This window comes from Perca flavescens, chromosome 18 (assembly GCF_004354835.1).
Source record: "Perca flavescens isolate YP-PL-M2 chromosome 18, PFLA_1.0, whole genome shotgun sequence".
Lineage (NCBI taxonomy): Eukaryota > Metazoa > Chordata > Actinopteri > Perciformes > Percidae > Perca > Perca flavescens.
This window is the reverse complement of record NC_041348.1, coordinates 29,437,909-29,459,794: the sequence shown is the minus strand read 5'-3', so window position 1 is coordinate 29,459,794 and position 21,886 is coordinate 29,437,909. Positions and strand designations below refer to the sequence as shown.

General features: G+C 40.1%; 1 protein-coding gene across 3 annotated transcripts in view; it reads left to right on the top strand.

Annotated features, from left to right (window-relative positions):
- xrn2 (5'-3' exoribonuclease 2) overlaps window positions 1-21,886 on the top strand; it is a 49,933-nt gene that overhangs the window by 20,456 nt on the left and 7,591 nt on the right. For all 3 annotated transcript variants that reach the window (XM_028605633.1, XM_028605632.1, XM_028605634.1), the window contains exons 20-28: window positions 503-592; window positions 832-904; window positions 2,081-2,164; window positions 2,768-2,865; window positions 5,065-5,144; window positions 5,292-5,348; window positions 6,740-6,808; window positions 8,708-8,836; window positions 13,713-13,828. In XM_028605633.1, the coding sequence (XP_028461434.1) occupies window positions 503-592; window positions 832-904; window positions 2,081-2,164; window positions 2,768-2,865; window positions 5,065-5,144; window positions 5,292-5,348; window positions 6,740-6,808; window positions 8,708-8,836; window positions 13,713-13,828 (796 nt within the window). The remainder of the gene's footprint in view (window positions 1-502; window positions 593-831; window positions 905-2,080; window positions 2,165-2,767; window positions 2,866-5,064; window positions 5,145-5,291; window positions 5,349-6,739; window positions 6,809-8,707; window positions 8,837-13,712; window positions 13,829-21,886) is intronic.

Sequence of the window (21,886 nt, the reverse complement as noted above, 5' to 3'; positions counted from 1 at the left end):
AGGCTTTCAGTATCCCCAGAGAGGTGCATTTTCTCTCTCTCTCTCTCTGTCTCTCTCTCTGTCTCTCTCTCTCTGTCTCTCTCTCTGTCTCTCTGTGTGTTTTCTATCTGATGACTTTAATTACAATATCCTGACAGATTATTGTGGAAATGTTGCCCAATGGCACCACAAAAACCTGCCTTTCCCAGCTTTAACTTTTGTCTTAGGAAATAAAAAATGTGAATGCAGGATAAAATACTTTAAAGAAAAGTACAGTGCTTGAACTGAGAAGTCATAACTATCACCTCACATTGGCACACAAATACACGTTGATATCATGTCCTGGATCGCAATAAGAAGTTAAATATTGGCCGATAATAAATCGGGGTGAATTGACATCTCTCTCCCTGTCCTGGACATGAGTAATCCTCATTACAATGATGTTCAATAAAAACGAGACCAGACTGTTGAACTGCTGAGTGAGTACGAGTGTGTAAATTACTTGTGTGTGGTTGTTGTGCAGTTCAAGCCACTGGAGCAGCTGATGGGTGTGTTTCCTGCCGCCAGCGGCAACTTCCTGCCCCCAACATGGAGGAGCCTCATGAGCAGTCCTGTAAGTGTTGAGTCTGGAAGGATGTGCAGAGAGAGCCGGACATTGTTGTGACAATTTTAGAGGTCTTTAAAATTTAGTCAAGATACGTTTGGCTAATACAGATAACAAAATATTTTCTTTGTTAAATGCTGACTTTCTTGCAACAGAATGGTTTTCTCTCAGCCTCGGCCTCATCTTTTTACAAGTTGTAGTTTTTCAAGTCTCTTCACCTTTTATTTTAAACACTGCTTTTGACACAGGATTCTCCCATCATTGACTTCTACCCCGACGACTTTGCCATCGATCTCAACGGCAAGAAATACGCCTGGCAGGGTGAGTCACTTTCCCACTCAAAAACTCAGCTTTCATTTCTAACCGTCTAGTTCCATTCTAGTTTATTGTGAATAAACACCTGTTGGGATTCTACAAGGGACACATGATTAATTCCTCGTGTGCAGTCATGTCACTCAAGTGGGTGGAGCATATAACAAACACTACAAGCCCGACATGACATCATGACTTCGCGTAAACATACACGCCACTTTGCTAAATTCATGTGGCGTGTTATCTGTACGCATTTTGAGCTATCCACGTGTACGTCTACGGCGCGTGTATGTCTGCCGTATACAGCACGTTGCATTTTGAGCTATTCGCGTGTGTCTACGCCGTACTGACAATGAGGACATACATTGTAGCTTGCTGTCACGTGCCAATTTCGGAGGTGTCTGAGCTCGCACACCATTTTGGGATCCTAAGCCATCGGTTGCCAGGGGCAACAGTGTCAGGGCGACACAGAGACGGAGCAGGAAAGACGGCTCGAGGAATTGGCATCACTGCGAACGGGTTGGCTTTGGGAAAAAAGAACGGGGTTGGGTTTAGGAAAAGAAGAAAGCGATGGTTGACTTTAGGAAATGTGACACGCGGGAAACGATCCCTGGTTTCCTGGGTGAAAGTCCTGTGTTTGACCCATCCACCACCCCGACCAACCTCCCTATGCAGATTTTCACCCTTTCATACTACAGGGTTCATACGTTTTTGAAAAGTTATGGAATTTGAAAAATGCTAATTCCAGGCCTGGAAAGGCTTTGGAAACATAGAAAGACCCAGAAAGTTTTGGAAAAGTCATGGAATTTCGGGGAGCGATATTATGAATCCCGCTATAAACCACATAAATTGTCGTTGATTTTATAGTTCCTCTGAGGGTAAACTTTAACACAGATTTGTATTCTTATTGTATAATGGCGACTGACATTTTCAGGAACACATAGTCATGGAAATTGCCAAAAAGTCATGGTTAAAATGCGTATGAACCCTGATACTACTCCACTATGGTGTAACTTCAAACGCAATCGTAAGGTCAAACTGAGTTGATAAACACGCTAAAAAGCGAGTATGCGTCTTGATAACACGCCAATAATGGCATACGAATTGGCGTGTCCTTCATACGCCACTTCATGAGATCAGTATGACAAGCTGTTAAATTCCCTTGTATGTGCTTCATTTTTGAAGGCGTGGCCTTGTTGCCTTTTGTGGATGAACGTCGGCTGAGGGCGGCTCTCACAGACGTTTACGCAGACCTCACGCCCGAGGAAGGTGAGTAAAACCATCCGTGTAAAAACTCTGGCTTTCTGTTTTGTAACTAACTTAATCATCCGTAACAAATGTGTTTTCAAAGGTGATTGGTGTTTGACAGACGTAGCTTTCATATTTATGATTATACTAGGTCTGCCCTCTCTCGTAAACTAAAGAATCTTGTGCTCCAGGACTTATAACATGTTTATAACTTTTAATAATAGAAAAACCACAACCATTTACATTTTATTTAATTATGGGGCAACTGTACGGTGACACATTTCAGATGAATGTTTAAAGTTTTGTTGGGACAAACTCAAGACCTCTAATAACCATTTAATAAATAAAAAGAAATAAAAAAATTAAAAGACTTTATTAATCCCACACTGGGGAAATTCCTGTGCTACAGCAGCCCAAAAGAAAGAATAACAGATACACATTAAGTAGAAAAAATATACATTATGTATTTCTATTAAATAGAAAAGAATAGAATTGGTTATAATAGTAATAAATCAAATATTTACACAGTAATAAACCTCTAGAACAATTTGATATTATCAGTCTGCCCAGTAATGGCTGTTTTTCCCCTCCCTGAAGACAGCCGCTGTCTGTTCTCTTTTTCAGTGAGAAGAAACAGCCTGGGCAGCGACGTGATGTTTCTCGGGAAGTCTCACCCGCTCTTCGACTTCATCCACGAACTCTACCGAACAGAATCTCACGAGGTAACAATACATTCAAATCAAACTTAGGAAATTTATTTTATTTTATTTTTTATTTTTTATTTTTTATTTTTTTTAAGCCTCAGTCGATGCACTTTAAGGCAGCGATCAGACAGCCTGCGTTGGCCATCCCGACGGTCAGGCAAAAACGCTTTCCATTCATTTTGAATGGAGGTAGTCCGTTTAGGCGAAAGGTGGTGCAGGGGCGACGCTCCAAAAAACCCAGCGGGCCTGTGGCGAAAAGTTGAGACCGACTCAACTTTTGGAGGAACGCAACCCCACGTCACGCTGCGGTGGCCAATCGTGTAACCGAAGAACAGACTTGTCAGTGTTTTGAGCTATGACTTGAGGTAGTGTGAGAGTCCCAAACAGGAAACATCACTGCCTCGATCGCTGCCACAAGAACATTTTAAAACGCTATGAGGGAACTCGCTATATCTCACTTTTCTTTTTCGCTCTACTGTGAAATAAACATTAATGCATCAATAAATTTATTTCAACAACATGGGAGTACTTTTAATTTTGGTACTCCAAGTATATTTTGGTGCTTTTACTTTTTGTACGAAGTTTCGGCAATAGTTTCTCATAAATATTGAATATTTTAAGTGGTGTAATGCATCGTGCAGCTGACAGCCTCCCGTCTCAGCTGCCCTGTCATCTTAACACGTGTCTGTAGTAGTAGTAGTAATAATAATAATAGTCTCTTTCTGTGGTTCTGTGTTAAAGATCTGCTTTACTTCGTTCTGCTGCAGATGTGTTTGTGCAGCTGAGCAGGTGTCGTCGGATTTGGTCTCGTTGATTAATGCATTTGTAAACCAAAGCAAATTGTTGTTCAGCCTAATGTTTACTCAATGGGTGAATGCCTCTTAATGAGCATTTCTGAACAGTGACGCAAAACAATACAGCAGCGTGTAAAACTGCAAACTTTACCCAGGACTCCTCACATCTGGCCCAAACTAGACGAGACAGACAGATCAATGCACATATGTAAAAACAGATCCAGCGTTTTTAAATTCATAAGCATTATCAAGTGGTTTCTTTCTTAAAACAAGATACTGATGACTTATCTATTTTAGAGTTTTACTAAAAGTAGAGCTAAAGCTGTGAAGTTTGTCCTGATGGAGGCACCAGATATACCTTATAGGGTCATCAAAATGTAAAAAGTTTACTCTGAGGAGCAGGAATGGGATAAAACATTTTGCAGGGTTTTTCCTACGACGTTTTAGGCACAGCACCCACGCAGTTATGAGCATCAACCTAAGAATGGTTGAATGTAAAATCAATGTGAGCATCAAAACCAACTAAATTACTTTTCTCAAATCTAATGATTGTAGTTGTTTTTTTTTGTCGTTAAGCTTTTTGAGGGTTATTTCTATATAATATGCTCTAGCTTTTCCAACATTTTAGACAGATATGGTAATAATTATGGTCCAAACACGATGTGCAATTGCTTCCACAAACCTAGTGACAACACTGCAAATGTTATCGGACCCAATGGTTCAAATTCTAATCTTAATAATGAACAGGTCGTAATAATAATGTTCCAAAATGATTTGATGAAAAATTGCATTTTTTTTAAATTTATTTAAAACCTATTTTCTTGAGGGTGGACCCCTAAACCCCCCACAAAATACGTGCAATACAAGTCTTCCACAAACCTGGGGTAAAATTACACAGTTGGTGTGTTTCCATCCATCCAGCTGGTTTTATGAGCTTTTTCAATGTGCGCATAAAAACCTGAGTGGAAACGCAGAAACTAAAACTATCACAAACAAGTTTTTGCGACCGCCTCAATCTGTAGATACGCACATAAAATGGATCCAAAGCCTAAGAGCACATGTTGGGTCAAGATTACACAGAAAATACACGCTCTTAGGCCGGCTTACACTGCCTGCGTGACATGCGTGGCTCGAGCGTAGACACGTTTTGATTATTGAAATCTTCTGTGCAAAGCTGACACATTGTCTGAAAGAGTTCATCCTCTGGGGAACCTAAATGTGATCAGTGAATGTCATGACAAGTATGTTCTTGTTAGCAGGACAAAATCACCTTGAAGTAATTCTCTATGATGCACATTATCTAATGAAGTGTGAGGATGAGTAGTAGTTTAGTGTTGAAGCAAAAGTGGCTGTATATTCTGCTAGTCAGTAAATCAAATCACCATTTATTACTTGAAACAAACTCCACTTTTCCCTCCGTTAGGACACTGAGATCCCCGCAGAGCTGTGCCATGGAATCCTAGGTACATTAAATCTTGATGACAACCCTATTTTACCAGATAAGTAAGGAAAAGACTGCTTTATTCTCACTTTCGTACATTTCGTCTCATGTTATGTTTTTTTGACAAACCTTTACACGCTGAAGGTGATCCGGTTCAAGTGTGACGACACCGACTTGTTTATTTACTTGTTTTCTGATTTATTCCTCAGGCCAGTCACTTCACCCATCCCAATGCTGCGTGACATTTCACAGAACATTGCAATCGGGTAAGGACCGTCTATCATCCACATTATTTCTGTTTGTGACAGTTAAAAGTCTTAAGAGTGGAACAATGTGTCTTATTTGTAGTACATTTGTTCCAGGTTGAAATGATCAACATTTGAACACACTTCTCAGATATTGTAAATTGATCTAAATGTTTAAACGGATAGCGGTCATTTCAGTTTGGGGTTCATGTACTGATACTGTTGCAGCTTGACAGGCTGGATCCTGTTGTATTTATACATACACTACCGGTCAAAAGTTTGGGGTCACTTGGAAATTTTCATTCCACTCCATTACAGACCGAATACCAGCTGAGATCAGTTACATTGTTTTTATAAACCAGGGCAGCAGTTTTCAGATTATAGTATGTGCTTACATAATTGCAAAATGGTTCTCCAATGTTTTCTCAGTTAGCCTTTTTAAAATGATATCAGATTAGTAAACAGAATATGCCTTTGGAACATTGGAAGAATGGTTCCTGACAATGGATGATGTAGATATTGCATTAAAGATCAGCCACTTCTTTCTACGACAGTCGAGAACCCTTTTGCAATTATGTAAGCACATAAATAATGCAGCTGATCTCAGTTGGTATTCTGTCTGTAATGGAGTGGAATGGACATTTCTAAGTGACTCCAAACTTTTGACTGGCAGTGTACATTATGCTTACAGTTGTGCTGCTATTTCTCCTACTTGAACGCCAACTCTGCATGCGGTCGTCTGACTGGAATAACGAGTGCTTGATGTATAAAGTATAGTGTTAGTATAAAGCTGATGTGAAATATGACAGGAGGTGGACACGATAAAAAGGAACACAGTAGCCACACAGCAAATCCTTTATTTTTTAAGCTTATAATTGGCAGTGCAACGAGTAATTATAGATTTATCTGTTCTTTATTTTTCAATTAATCGTGTAAATGTTTAAGGTCAAGATGATGTCTTCGAATGTCTTGTTTTGTCCCACCAGAAGTCTGACACTGAAAGATATTTTGATTATTAAAAGGAAAAAAAACAGCAAATCTTTACATTTGAGACGCTTCAACCAGAGAAAAAACGGCTGAAATAATAATAAAAAAAACAACTAACATTTAAGTTTTGATAGTAAGTTGGTTCAATCATAGATCCCATCACCAATTGGCACACAGCTAGACATATATACAAGTGTGCAGCCTTTCTCTGAGAGAGAAAAGACATTTAGGAACGTGGAAAATGACGAGGTGAAGTAGAAGAGGCAGGCTGAGAAAGACAACACCTCATCACGAGAATGATCCACTACGTCGAACATCACAAACTCCTGATCTGTGTTGAAAGGGAAGATTCTTCCTTTTAGAAATGTGAGCTCATGGAGCTCTTTTTGTCCTCCGGTTGAAAATGATTTTCTTCTGCTTTCCAGCGTGAAGTTCAAGGATCCCCACTTTGCAGATGGCTTTGTGTTCAAGGCGGTCCTCCTTTCTGGAGCCAAGTGAGGGATTTTTCTTTGTTAAACTTTATCTCCGAAATGCTTCATCCAAATATTAAAGCCAATTTCTTTTCAGGTGTGGAAAGAGGTTTTCATTTTGCACCCGTCGTTATTAAAGGCTGGAGATATTTAAAAGTCTCAGTAATGTCCATTTTATCAAACAAACGGGAGCAAATCCATTTGTTGGATACATTAATTGTTGGTTTTGGGTCTTTTTATGGGATTTGTTGACAATACTAGAGTATAGAATAATATATCGCCAAACAGTCACAGAACTTCATTGGGTATTCTTTTCTTCATGCAAAACTGTCAGTAAAGTTCCTGCAGTACACTCCTACCGCTGCTACTCTTAACTACTTAACTGATTGTTAGCTTTTATACAAGGGACAGTGAAAAGGTAGTGTCCATTTTTATTCACCTACTGTTCTAAGAGGCAGTTGTGAATTTCAGTTTGAAGGTTTTTTTGCATCACTTCCTTTTGGACAATTTTCATCTAATGGTATTGTCACTATTATAAATTTGTTTTTATTAGTTACTAGTCCATCAGTTGTTATTTGATAATTGTTTATTCCATGTAGATGTCTAAATCAGGGGTCTTTTTTTAGCCTAGGACCCCTTAACTGAAAGCGAGACGGAGCAGGGACCCCCTATTACATATTGTATAAAATTAAGTTGCATATTAAACTACAGTACAGGCCAAAAGTTTGGACACTTTCTCATTCAATGCGTTTCCTTTTTATTTTCATGAATATTTACATTGTAGATTATCACTGAAGGCATCAGAACTATGAATAAACACATATGGAATTATGTACTTAACAAAAAAGTGTGAAATAACTGAAAACATGTCTTATATTTTAGATTCTTCAAAGTAGCCACCCTTTGCTTTTTTATTAATAAGGGAAATAATTCCACTAATGAACCCTGACAAAGCACACCTGTGAAGGTAAAACCATTTCAGGTGACTACCTCATGAAGCTCATTGAGAGAACACCAAGGGTTTGCAGAGTTATCAAAAAAAGCAAAGGGTGGCTATACTTTGAGGAATCTAAAATGTAAGACATGTTTTCAGTTATTTCACACTTATTTGTTAAGTACATAATTCCATATGTGTTCATTCATAGTTTTGATGCCTTCAGTGAGAATCTACAATGTAAATAGTCATGAAAATAAAGAAACTCATTGAATGAGAAGGTGTGTCCAAACTTTTGGCCTGTACAATAACGTGTAGGGCGGCCTATAGCATTTATACATACATACATTTTTTTTTTTTTTTAGAATGCTAAGCTATTAAAATAATTGTTTTTATAAATCATGTTTTAATGTTAAATATATATGTGGCACAGTGACTCCTTAGGATGAACTGTATCTGTGGATGGTAAGCCTATCAGTGAGCTTTTTTCACAAATAGGTTGATTTATATTTGCTAATAATATGCTGGATTCCTGTGAAGACATTTTTATTTTTTTAATAAAAAAATAAATAATTTGGCGGCCCCCGTGCAATAATTCTGAGGACCCTCTAGGGGTCCCGGACCCCCGGTTGAAGACCTCTGGTCTGAATAACAAGTTAGAAGAGCCCACAGTGATGTCTTCAAAATGCCTATTGTGTATTTTTACCTAAAATGGTCTTTTGTTTAAAATTACCGGGCTGGGGGGCAGATAAAAGTACACCAACACGTTGGTGGGATAATAATTTCATATTCATTATTCATCATAATTTGAATGAATTTTCTGTTTCCATGAATTGACATTTATCGGTAAATTGAGAAACATCCGCTTTAGCCAAACAAGAGTCTGCAGGATTTCAGTTAGAGTTGACGAGGCTCTTCTCTCTGTGATTTAAAGCATTTTCACATAAAAAAATCTTTCTCTGTGCATCTTAACTCTGTTTTGGTTTTAGGATGCCCAATAAGGTCCTGAAGCCAGGGGACTGGGAGAAGGGGAACAGGGAACCATGGAGGCCCCAGCTAGGCTTCAACCAACACAGGCAGCAGGCTCACCTGGACCAGTCCGGCTTCCGTGCTCTGGGGTAAGTTTCTACAGCCATTAAAACATTGCGGGAGCACACACACACACACTCTTGAATGTTAGCTGAGTGAGTTCAGCCTTTTGGGAGGAGTAAAAGTGCACATGTCATTCAGAAGACAAATCAAAATAAGAGTTAAAGGCTCTGACACAGCGAGCCGATAATCGGCCGTCGGACAGTCTGGCGAGGTCGGTGACTCGAGTCTGTTCGGTGTGTTCCGTGCCGTCGTCAGTCCAAGGGGCCATCGGCCTTAATTTTGGCAAATTTGACATGTATAATCGGCGGGGCGGGCACTGCCGGCAGTCGGACTCAAATGACCCATCTGATTTGATAGAGCTCTAACCCGGAAACGGGGAGCGGGATGAGCGTGACTAGGGTCTCTCCAAATCGGACATATCTTTTAAACTGACCTTTGTTGATCTGAAATGAAGACAGATTCAGCAACTGCACGGCCTATTTCTCTATTAAAATGTTTTCAGAAACACATTTCGGTGAACAATTTTAGTACAATAGGAGATCATATTCTGAATGAGCCGCCATGACAGTCTGGCTTTTGAATTTCCGGAGGAATAAGAAATAAGTGTTCATTTTTGGGCGACAGTACAGATTAGCACCGCCTGCTGCTATGGAGACGTATTACGTCTCATCTCTTCGGTGTGTTCTGAGGAACTTTTTGACCAACTCGGGGAGACTGATCAGTCACACTGCCTTTTCTGCTGAGGGTCGGCCGTCTGGTTGGGGTGTCTGCAGCTTTTCTTGCAAAACATAATATGCAAAATTATTGTTTTTCTCGATTACGTTGTTTTTGTTATCCTGAGGAGCCAAAAACGCGATCAAAATTCGCTCAGTTGCACAGCCCGGTGGTGTCGGCGGGGGGGGGACATCTTGAACACAGAAAATAAACGCAGTAGTTTATTAAGCTGTAGAAAATGGCTTTCACAAACACACACCTGCTTCTAAAACAGCCTGCAGGGTATGATGATATTTGATAGTGTTAAACAACTCAGTATTCATATCTGGGAGAAGAGTACAGTATTTTAAAATGGAAAATGTGTTGAAATGTTTGCACCCCCACCCTCCGAACGCTCCCCATTAACCAGCCATCCTTGATTATGATCTAAGCTCTCTCCTCCACACATTGATATTATCATTAAGGAAATGCGAATAATTGAACATCTGGCTCGGTCTGACTGTGGCGTGTTTGGGAATTAATTATGCAGGGATTTGAAGAAACAGAATGTATTCCAATTTATTTTTTATTTTTTCCCCCTGCAAAACTAAGTCGTTAATTCAGTAATTCAGGCAGTTATGTGCCTTGATGGGGCCAAACAGGCAGGTGCTCAGAGGATGGTGAGCAGAAAAAACTGGAGAAAGAACCTGTTAAGAAAAGGATTTTTTTTATTTTTTTATTTTATTTCAAATGATTGACTGAGGGATGAGTGTTAAGTCCAGTCTGAGGCAAGAAGCCAGCTTTTTACACCTTGGATATGATGGAGACTTCTGTCTGGAAACAGCTACTGAAGAAACCCAAGTTTTGCAGTTATCTTTTGTATATATTTGTAATTAAGTCTCTTAAACTAAATGGTAAATGGACTGCCTATTTATGAAGTGCTTTTATCAGCTGCTGGCCTGAGCATCAGGAGCAATTTGGGATTCAGTGTCTTGCACAAGGACACAATGACATGTGGACATGTAGAGCTGGAAATCAAACAGCCATCCTTTTGTCAAGTCGTATAAATCTGCAGGACTGTGTTTATGATTAATACAAACAACAATAACTTTGAATTTGAAATTTCATAGTAGTTTAAGAAGAATATTAACAATATCATATTGTAAGATCTGCACCAGTTTATTTGTTCCTGGCTGTCAGTATCCTTAAACAATCTAAAAAATCACAATGTCATTAGTTCAACAAATATCCAGTCCGACCTTGGTCCAGTATTAAGAGAGATCGCTGCGGTCGGCAGCGGAGAAACAAGCTACAACATTATGGAAAGGATTTCTAAGGACGTCGATCTTTCTGTTAAAGAGTAAGATAAAAACTTCTGGAAAATTGCGTTCGCTAAACCCACTAGACTCCATGTACTCCAAGTAATTTTAGCATCGTAAAATACACTTCATTCAAAGTCCACAGAAACAAAATAAAACTGTGAAAAGCCGTTTTCGGTTATCTTTCCACTTTTCCAACCATCAAAACTCTAGCTTTGGTTGAAATAAACACATAGTTTACTGATTTACATGTGAAAATATGTTGGCTCTATACACGCTTAAAGTATTGCTTTTTAAAATGGAGTCTGGTGGGTTTAGTACTAGTGACCTCAGAGCCGTTTCTGGTTAAACCGAAAGAGCTTTTTAAGAGGTTTTAAAGGTCTATCTCTGAAGGGATCCTTTTCATAATGTTGTCAGACACTTAGAATATTAATGTCAGTCTGTCAACGGCAAAACGGGCACTTTTGTGAGGGTAAATACAAGCTGGACAATTACTATTAACTTACATTGTACCTTGTTTCGCCGCTTCTGACTGCAGCGATCTCTCTTAATAATGGACCAATGTCAAAGATTGTTGTTCCCAACAGTCACTTAGACACAAATACATAGGTAAATAGGTTCCAGGTTGAAAAAATTACAAGTTTGTCAGAAATCTTCTCCCTATTTGGCATTTAGGTCTCGGGGTGTGTTGCCAGTTGCGTGGCCCTTGACCTGCTGACCCCTGACAATAAAAAATAAAGTCTCTATGCATGTGGGACGTCACCTTGATGGTGAACCAGGCTCAACTTTTTAAGGGACGTCATCTGGCAGGGCGCTGCTGTGACCACTTGGATACATGAAAGCGCTCATTCCTGGTAGATTACTGTGTAACTTGAATGTATTAGTATTAGAGGTCGACAGATAGTGGATTTTACCGATACCAATAGTTGGGTTGGGCCGTATTTGCCGATAACCGATTAATCGACAGATGGTATTTAGAATTGATACTGGATAAAACAGTTGACAAAATACATACATTTTTTCAAAAAAAGTCCAGACACTTTTGCCAATAATCAAAATAATAATGTCATATTTATTGATATTACACCCACAGCAATGCTACACAAGCATGTGTGTTGTCTAAAACAGTTCTCCTACATATTTGGAGTCATCCAGTGCAAAAATAAACATAATGAGCATTATAATTCATATAAAGGACAAACTATTTACATTTCTTCAAAAAAGGCCCAAATGTATGCCAAATCTCAAAACAGTGACGCCATTCTTCTCTGTAGAATGGTTTAGACCTAGCCTGATGTGGTCCTACTCAGATTCTAGTCCGAATCATGGATGTATTAAGAGGGTCAGAATGTGAGTCTGAAACCGATCCATTGTGCTGTGATTATGGGGCGTGTTCCAACAGAACCAGAAAAACAAATGCATCTGCATTCATTGGATAGACCTCCAACCAATCAGAGCAACGGAACTCAACACTGTGTATCGTCTCCATAGCAACCACTCTTTGCACAATGCATTCATTCTAACTTCCGACTTTTAGACTTTTTTGAAGCTGAATATATCATTTGTTGCGTGTAAATATAAATGTGGATAACGTTAGTGATAGTGACATGTTTGCTACAGTCGCATTTCTAGAGATGGATCAGCGAAAACACGTTTTATATCTCTGATTCACGGCTTTGTTCTAGCGCCGGCGCTCCCTCTCTTCAGTCTCTCTATATCTCTCCACCATATAACGCTCTCTCTCCAGTCGCTCTCTGTCTCTCCACCATATAACGCTCCCTCACTTCAGTCTCTCTCTGTCTCTCCACCATATAACGCTCGCTCTCTTCAGTCTCTCTCTATGTCTCTCCACCATATAACGCTCTCTCTCTCCAGTCTCTCTCTATGTCTCTCCACCATATAACTCTCTCTCTCTTCAGTCTCTCTCTATGTCTCTCCACCATATAACGCTCTCTCTCTCCAGTCTCTCTCTATCTCGACGCTAGTACCGTGCTTTCGGGCAGTTGTTGATGCTCCTCCGCTGAGGATTTTAAAATGAATGCGCTGTCGATTCTTCACATCTCAATTCTCCAGCGGCAGCCACTAGACGGATCGTGGACGATTTGGGTCGGACTTGCGTTCATTTTTGTCAGTGTTTTAACCGCTTGAGGTTAGTTAGCCTACTGCTAATGTTTAGCGTCATCTCAGCCTCAAAAACAAACAAACCTACTGTTGTGCTGTTCTTTCTCTACTAATGCAGCATCTATTCAACAAATGAATAACTTTATGATATAACAAACCTTTTTGCTGTCGATGCTTTAAACGCGCATCTGATGTCAGCCTTCTCCGCACAGCATGTGCTCTCGGTGCAGCGCGCAGTAACACGTGTCAAAAATAAACAACACAAGGCATCAGTGATTGTTTTTGTTTTGCCTCTAGAGGAGCTATTGTAATGAGTGATGCCAGCAGAGCCTTCTCAGCTCTGTGTACTGGGTAATGAATGACAGCATGCGCTTCTCAGCCGCTCCAGCAACGGACGCAACCAGAAAAAACTATCGGCATGGATTTTTGCCGATAACGATAGTTCCACCAATCAACTATCGGTGCCGATTAATCGGCAAAACCGATGAATCGGTCGACCTCTAATTAGTATTACTACTCTTTACCTCGCGATCCTCACAATACAAGTTTTCAGCTTGAACACACAGTTTAAACCGTCCACCCGTTGAAGCATAAAAGAAGCTTCAACAGGAAAATTCAAACCGATTTAGAGTATTTTCTGCCCTGACCAGAAGTGCAAACACTGACTACTATAAACATGAATGTGTATAAAGATGATAAAAACGTGAAAAATCTTTTGTTGCTGCGAGTTTGATTGTTACAGCACAACTTCTTCTCTCTGTTCCTTCAGCCACAGTCTGAACAGAAACCAGCACGGTGGACAGTACAGCAACGCCCCACCGCCGAGCAACTACCAACAAGGAAACTACCGTTCTTCACATAGGGGCGGCCACCAACCTTTCCAACGTAAGACGCACGCACACACATACACACACGCACTCACACTTTGAATTCACACTCTGCTGTATTTGAACCACAGATTAACATGGGATTCATTTTATTGGTTCGAAAATCTTGTGTGGCCTCTTACACGTTGTCTATCGGCTAAATATTTACGCATGACTTTGAAAATCTTTTAGATAACATTAAGCTACACTTTCCCACCACAAACAAACTCTTCCCAGCATTTCTCTCTCGAACTCTCACTCAGTGTTTTAACCACTGTTTTACGGCAACAAGATGGGCTACCTCTCACGAGGTTTAAGAACGGGACTTCTCCGTGAACGAGAGTTTATTAGATATGATAAAAAACTTATTAGGTAAAAGTTTTGGAAAAAGCGTGGTAGACCTTGTCAAACTTCTGCTTCCAAGATTGTGAACGAACTCTGAAGTTGTGCGACTTGTTGGATTCGTACCTGTAGCCTTGTACCGAACCATACAGTGTGATGTTCTTTATTATTTTTATTACAACTATAATTATTATACCAGTCCCATTTAAAAGCAGCTATAACATTTCCTTTTCACAATTTCTGCCTCTTTAAAATGTTCTACCTGTCATGGAAAGGGAGGTCACTTTGAAGCTGTGAAAGTATTACTGCTTAGAGTGATAAATCAGAGAGGGTATTGTGATGTGGTGCTTTCAGTCAGTTCCTGTCCAGTCTTTCAGTAGTTTTTTCTTTTGACCCATAATTGATAAAGCACATACAACAAAAACTAAAATATAGTACGTATCATACTCTAAAGGACTCTGATCTGGTACAACGTTGGCACATCTTTAGTCATGTTCATATCGGATAAAATGCAGCTTTCTGCTTCCGAACAAGTTTTCATCAACTATATCAAGCAGGAAAACTATTGAATATAAGCTCCAGCAAACTGCTCCACTAGTATACGAGCACTCAAGCATCCCCCTTTCTCTCCTCTCATCGGCTGTTTTGTGACCTTCCAAAGTGTCCTCGAGCCAATACACAGAACCTGCTTCTTTATAACCAACGACATCGTCTAAACGCCTAAAACGCAATAAGGACAAACGTATACATCACTTTGTATACACAGCTGCCAAACTGCCACTCTTTGAAACCCAAATAATATCGGCGTATATGATTTTAAAAAAAGCTGCCTTTTGTTCATCACGTGAGGGATTGGTTGAACGTTGTCACATATGGATGCAGAATCTCTCCCCCGGCTTCTAATCACGGTGTGTGCTCGGCCTTGGCCCCGCAGCCCTCTGCCAGCGCTTCTCCAGTTTGACTTTGATGTGCCAATTTGCAAGTAGATGAATAATCTCATCTGCCCACTGATGGCGTGCGGGGGAGTCGCAGCTATTCTGGTGGCACTTGATGCAAATGTTGTTTTTTTTTTTTTTTTTTTTTGGCTCCTCCGGTTTGCGGTAGCACCTCCCCTGGCCTCTGCCGCTCGTTCTTAATGTTAAACTTGCCAATTAGCCATTCAGGATATTCTTTTTTTATTTTTATTTTTTTTTTAATCTCTATATTTTTCCCATCATTGTTTGCGAAATGATTACTTTAACAAATAGGAATCTTTGTAAATGTTCAGCATGGCTCGTCTCTGATTCCCAGCCCGATCCTGGGGATTTTTGATCATCATCGTTGACAATCCGGTTGGTTAAATCAAGCACCTGGAGCTTACATTCTGTTGTGAATGGCCAAGGCATTGGTGTTGTCGAAGGTAGGGCTGATGTCGGATTTAATTTCTTCTGATTTTTGTCCGTTTAATGTTGTAAATCTGTGACTTTTTTTCTATGGCGATGACGGTCACATGTTCAGCTTCAGTCTAAAATAAGATTTTAAGCTATCAACAGCCAGAGTTACTCAACTTTTTCCAACAACACAAGTGACTCAGGTAACTTTCTGAATTCGGTTTAACATTGATGGTAAAATCTGGACTTGACCAACTAAAATATTGGCATCCCTAGGAATGTGATTATCCGGACAAGTAGGCCTTATTCTGCAGCAGGAGGCCGGAGCCTAGCTTTTGTCCAGATAACGCTTTCTCAGGGCCAATCCTCTGCCTGGCCAGTAATCACTGCAGGCTTTGCTGCTCTGGGCTTTTGTGATTTTTTTTTTTTGTGTGTGGTTGGGGGGTTGGTTCCTGATTAGCGTTGTGGGAGACCTGGGCCAGTAATGAGACTGTCGAGTGGCTCCGCTGGACACAGTGGCCCCCTCTGATAAAAGCATCCGGGAGGATCCTGTTTGATTGGGTGTGTGATGCGCTCTGAAGAGGGTTGAAACCAAAGTTAACTTCCCCCTTTGACGGTGTTGCTACCTCCTGTGGTGATGTATCAACACGCTGCCTCTGAAACATGCCGCAAGGCTTTGTGCGCTGCAGCCAGACCAGCTGGTGTTTAACAACCAACCGGGGAGTCTCTGCTGGTGGCCATAATTGTCTTTGACACGCAGTGACACCAAATTTTAACCAGGGCAGCAAAGTAACGCATTCATCCAGCTGCCACAGTGGCTGATAAGCCTCCAAACTCCCCAGCCACTTGAGAATAACAACTGCACATAATGGCTGCTCACACTGGCGGGTAGACCAACTTCAACAACAATAGTCACCAGATACATGTAGCCTTGGTGGTAACAGGGTTTGTATTCTGAGTTTTCACACAACTTGGGAATGTGTCTTTTAAAAACATTCACACAGGTCAGAATGTTGCTTGGTGTTGATACTGCCACATGGATATAATATCTGCAGCCTCAAAACGGTTCATCAGAAACTTTTACTGTCGGAGGCTAGAAGGTATTCAAGGACTTGACAATAACTCAATATTTATGACGCCAAGGATATTGTAATTAAAAGCTATCAAATGAGTTCAGATGTATGTATTGAAACACACTGAATTAAGAGACTGAGAGAATACATATGTTGACCTACTTTTACTTACTTACTTTAAATAATTATATACTTTCATTCTGTTCTCTTTTTCATTTAAGGAAGTGTTACAGTTAAGGAAGGCTGTGTTAAGTTGGGTAGAATTGTCTTTTTGGTTTACATTTGGGCCACCAAAAATGTACTTTGGCCACCAAATTTAGGGCCTGAGAGGCCTGTCGTGCCAGTGCTTAAAATATAAGCGTCTAAACTTGGTATGAATTTTGTTGGGTTTAAATCGTAAGAGTGGAACAATGTTGAATGCTTTGCACATCAAATGATTTACTTAACTATTTTATACTTTTTTGATAACCAAATTCCTTGTCACATTATTCGTTGTTTTGGCTTATTCTTTGATTGGAAAAATAAAACTTTAAACCGACGTCTTGTACAGCTGCGATGTTACTTAACTTTAGTGCCTTTTTTTAAGTTTGGCTTATTTTGTACTGGAAGTCCAGTTTCGTACGATTTTTTTTATAATATATGGTGATACCAGAAAAATCTTCTTCTGAATTTAATCCAAGCTCCCTCAGCTGCGGTTCCCTCAGAGGTTTTAATCTGTTCTAAAATGTATTCTCGGCTTGTGAAGCAACCGTGGCAGATGAATTGTTGGGAGTCCGAAAAGTTACTGTCCTGCTTCTGTTGTCAGATCTGAGCCGGCTGGACGGGAGCTGAGTCAAATAGTCGCTGAGCTAATTGAAAAGAGGCGGAGAGAGACGTTTAGTTGTTTAGCGTGATTGTAATCCCTGCATTAATACAGTGGCCACAGCGTGTTTTAAGGATTTAAAGCGTAATCCTTTGTTGGCTTTTGTCCGGCGCAGACTGGAGGTCTATACACTTTCAGATCATTGTTAATTAAGGAGATTGACAGGTGTCCACTTGTAATTCTCTCTTTTGAGTCATTGCAGGCGATGAGGAAAAGAAGACCAGAGTGTTGTGGAGTTATAATTGGAGCCCAACTGGGTGGTCCACTTAAAGTTTGTTGGTGGAGGAGATAATCAAACATGAAAACTGAATGACAAAGACAAAATGATAATGCGCCGCCAGCAGTCTGCCTGCTGGCTGGTAATTGTACCTTTTTTTTTTTTTTTTTTTTTTTTTTTTTTTTTCACTACTTTTTGCAGCAGAAAACTGGTGGAATATCTCCTGCATGACTTCCCTTTCAGTGATCAGGTCATTATTTAAGTATTTTCTTTCATTTTAATGATTTTTTTTTTTAGGAGTTACAAAATGCTTAACTGTTTGCCATTAGTGTCCATTTGCCATTTACTCTCTATTACTTTAATAGTTAGCCTTTAATAACTATCAATTATCAGATTGTCCAACATGATCGAGGTTCCTTTCTCACAAAAGATCGGTAAACCTACTGTGACATTTTATATCATTCTTTTTTTCATGACATTTCTATTAAATAAAGGTTAATAATGTACAGTAGGATACTAATGTAGCCCAGAGTTTGTCTTTGATTGTCAAGTGTTGTCAATCTCAAAACAAGTTTCACTGTTCATATGTCCCACGATGCTTCTAGCTGTTTAGGCTGTTCTTTCAAAAGCACGTTATGTTGGAAACTTTGTGTTTATGGAGCAAACAAATTTATTTAAGAATTTACAGATTTTGAATGTCGGTACAAATGACAAATCAGCTGTTTTTTTTTAGCTTTTAAAGGGTTGACTTCAAATACGCAGTATGTCGGCGAGGGCTATAAGAGAAAAACGAGTCATGCCAGCAGCTCTGTGAGGCTGTCCTTTGAGCTAAATGCTAACATGCTGAAGTTTACCATGTTCACCATCTTAGTGTAGTTTGTCAGCATGCTGACGTTAGCTAATTAGCACTACATTAATGGCGTGTTTCCACTGCATCACTCCTCTGATCGACTCCTTTTATTTATTTTTTTTGTACCAGTTCTTTTTCTCTTTGCGTTCTCCACTGTAGATAATACTCCCTCAGGGTAGGCGGTAATCTTGGCTGATCGTCATAGCAACGCGGTGTGAAACTGCTTTGACATCTTGAACACCTATTCTCACCAACAAGGCCCCGGACCACCACTGTCAAGGACTCTCAACCCCCCACCCCCCGCCAACACTAGTCACCACACTTTGCACTGACCTTCTTCCTGGACTATACATACTATATGCTGTATATTTTTACATTCTGTACTCAACCTATTCATCCTCCTTTTTCTATGCTAAACAGCTGTTTTTGTGGGTGCAACGCTACCACGCCACAGCCGAGCGACGTGCGTCGCCACGACGTGTAGTTACATTTTTTGAGAGGTGCACGTCAGGCTACGGCGTAGGGTCCGGTGTAGGTTTGTGTCGTCACGTACGTTGCAATGGCGTAGATTTTACTCAGAAGTATAAATCAGCCTTAACTTAGTGTGGCAGTAAACTTTTCTTATTCTGACGACACTCATTAAATCCTTTTATCGGCAACCAAAGAGAGGAACATCTACACTTCGATTGTACAGCTAGTATACGTAGGGTATGGCGTAGTTTTGCAGGCTGCCTTTTATTTAATAAATTTTTTTTAAATCTGTGTTGAGTGAATAAAGAAATTGCAGTTGCTATTGACTGTAGGTCAGCTATTTAAAAATGGCAGGTTTGTGCAGGATGTCTTGAGTTGGTACCACATACTATCCGCAACTTGCCAAAAGAGTTGAGCTTTGCTATCTAGCGAACAAGCCCTTTTTTCCACCAATTATGAGTGGAACATTGTAATTTAAGGGTGTTGCAATGGAAAGTGGAAGTCAACAGTAGTAGCAAGATACCTGCTAGCTTTTGTTCAGTTATTACAGATGTCATCCAAAAACAAGAATGAACCAACTATTCATGAGAACACTACACACTTTTTTTTTTTTTTTTCACTTGAAATCTTCACTGAATACGTTTACATGCACATAATATTCAGTTTTTTGCCCTTATTCTGAAAAAGACGATATTCTGACTAAGCTGTTTACATGGCTAATGAAAGTGAATATTCCCGTTTATATGTAGCCATGCAAAATTAGATTTCTTTTTCAAAGTTTTCCAGCGGCGGCGGACTTGTTGGTCCATGTTAACACAGCGTCCCTCTTTGATTCCTTCAACCAGCTTCTTGAAAAAGTTGGCATAGCGATGTGTGCGCATATCCAAAAACCTGTTGATATCCAAGTCTTTGATCATGTTTAAAAGTAGCTGTGTTTCTCCTTATCGGGTCTGCAGCCCTGCAAACTATTGGCTGGTTGGTTTGTGTACAACAACTATAGCAACGCACACTGATCTTAAGCCGTGAACAGGCAAGAGGCCGTAAACTGCGTTAAAAACCCAGATTGAGACACGTATTCGGAAAGCGCTGTATACATGTCCAAAGAATGCCTCTAACACCTGAATAATACCAGAATATCCCACATGTCTTAATTAGGAAAAAGGCCTTATTTGGAATATCCAACGAGAATGTGCCGTTTAACTGACGTGTATCAAATTGGGAATATTGTCCTATTCGGAATAATAGTGGAAAATATACTCATTGTTGCATTCTCCATCCTTTCTATTCAACCTGTAGAATATGACCCTAATGTCGCCACGGTTCGCACCTCAGGTCAATGAAAACCTACTTCTTTTTTTTGTGGTTTTAGCTGGGAAACAACTTTTCAGGTTCCGAAATTCATTTTAAAATTTGCACTACATTTGCAAATATTCACATTTAAGAAGCTATAACGAGAGAACCTTTTTTGCAATATTTGCTGAAAGGGGCTGTACTCGATTCAGAAAACCAAGTGGTCTGGGATTGCCTCCACGCGGCTCTCACTGGCCGCTCCCAGCTCGTCAAACACAGAACGCTTTGTCACGGATACCAATGCACGAGGCACTCGCATGCACACGTAAAACACAGCACAGAGGAGCTCAGATCACAACCCAACGCACATGTTTACTGCTATATTAATTAGGGCTGCAACTAACATTATTTTAATCGATTAATCTGTCGATTATCTTTTTGATTAATCGATGAATCGAATAAAAAAAAAGCATTAATTTACATCAACTCAATACATACATACTTATTGTTTTAGTTAATAGTTGTGTAAAGGTAAGTACCCCAAATAGCAGATACAGACACACACACACACACACACACACACACACACACACACACACACACACACACACACACTTATTCATTAAATTATTACCATCATTGAAGTAAGTGCAAGTTAAGTTTGTTTATACACCACACACTAATATATTTGTCAACAATAACTGATATGGGACAAAGCACATAATATATACATAACAGATTGAAAAATGAATGGGCCAAAAAAGGCGAGTGAATAAAACCGTGTCTTTAGTCTTGCAAACTGTACCACCCCTGCTTTATTACTGTTATTACCGAGCTAACGCTAGCTTGTCATGCTAGTCAGCTGGATAACGAGTAAACAGCAGCACCAGAAGAGCTACTGGAGGGACGGTACGTTCCTCACTTCAGACCGGAACAGAAGTAGGATAGTGTAGTGACTTTACCCTGCTGTTGAACTCCCTTCCTCCTCATCAAGGACTCCAACAGGTTTACGTTTTAGGTGCTGACTCATCACCGTGGTGCGCACGTGCCATGCCGTGCGAGGGGGTAAGCTTCGCTTCAGAACTCGAGCCATCATGGCGCCATTTTGTTGCTAACTGGCCATCACCTCCTGTTAGCATTCCGCTGACCGCCATTTTTTTTTTTTTTACATCACGTGACTGCGAATAACTTTACATCTGAAGCGTTTAAAGACTCTATTTGTCCGTTGTTTAGTTCCAAAGAAACACGACAATGTATAAAAGGCTCCATTACCTTGTACCTCACGTTATAGCTCCGTAGCAGACGTTTTTGTAAAAATAGGCTAACGATTGTGTCATAACCACGAGACTTACTGTCGCATAGTAGAGGAATTACCGTATAGTACAGGAGAAGCTCGCAGGCAGTTTTGACTTACATGAGATGTTTAGGTTTAATTACTAATGTTAACTAGCATGTTAGTGATCAATAATTAGCCTGTGCCCATGTTATCTCCTTACATACACCTACACTCTCCGTATCTGTAAGATTGGGAATGATTGAGATTTCTCTCGGCACAGCTACCAGAAGACTTCCAACTTTCAGACACGTTGCTCACGTCACATT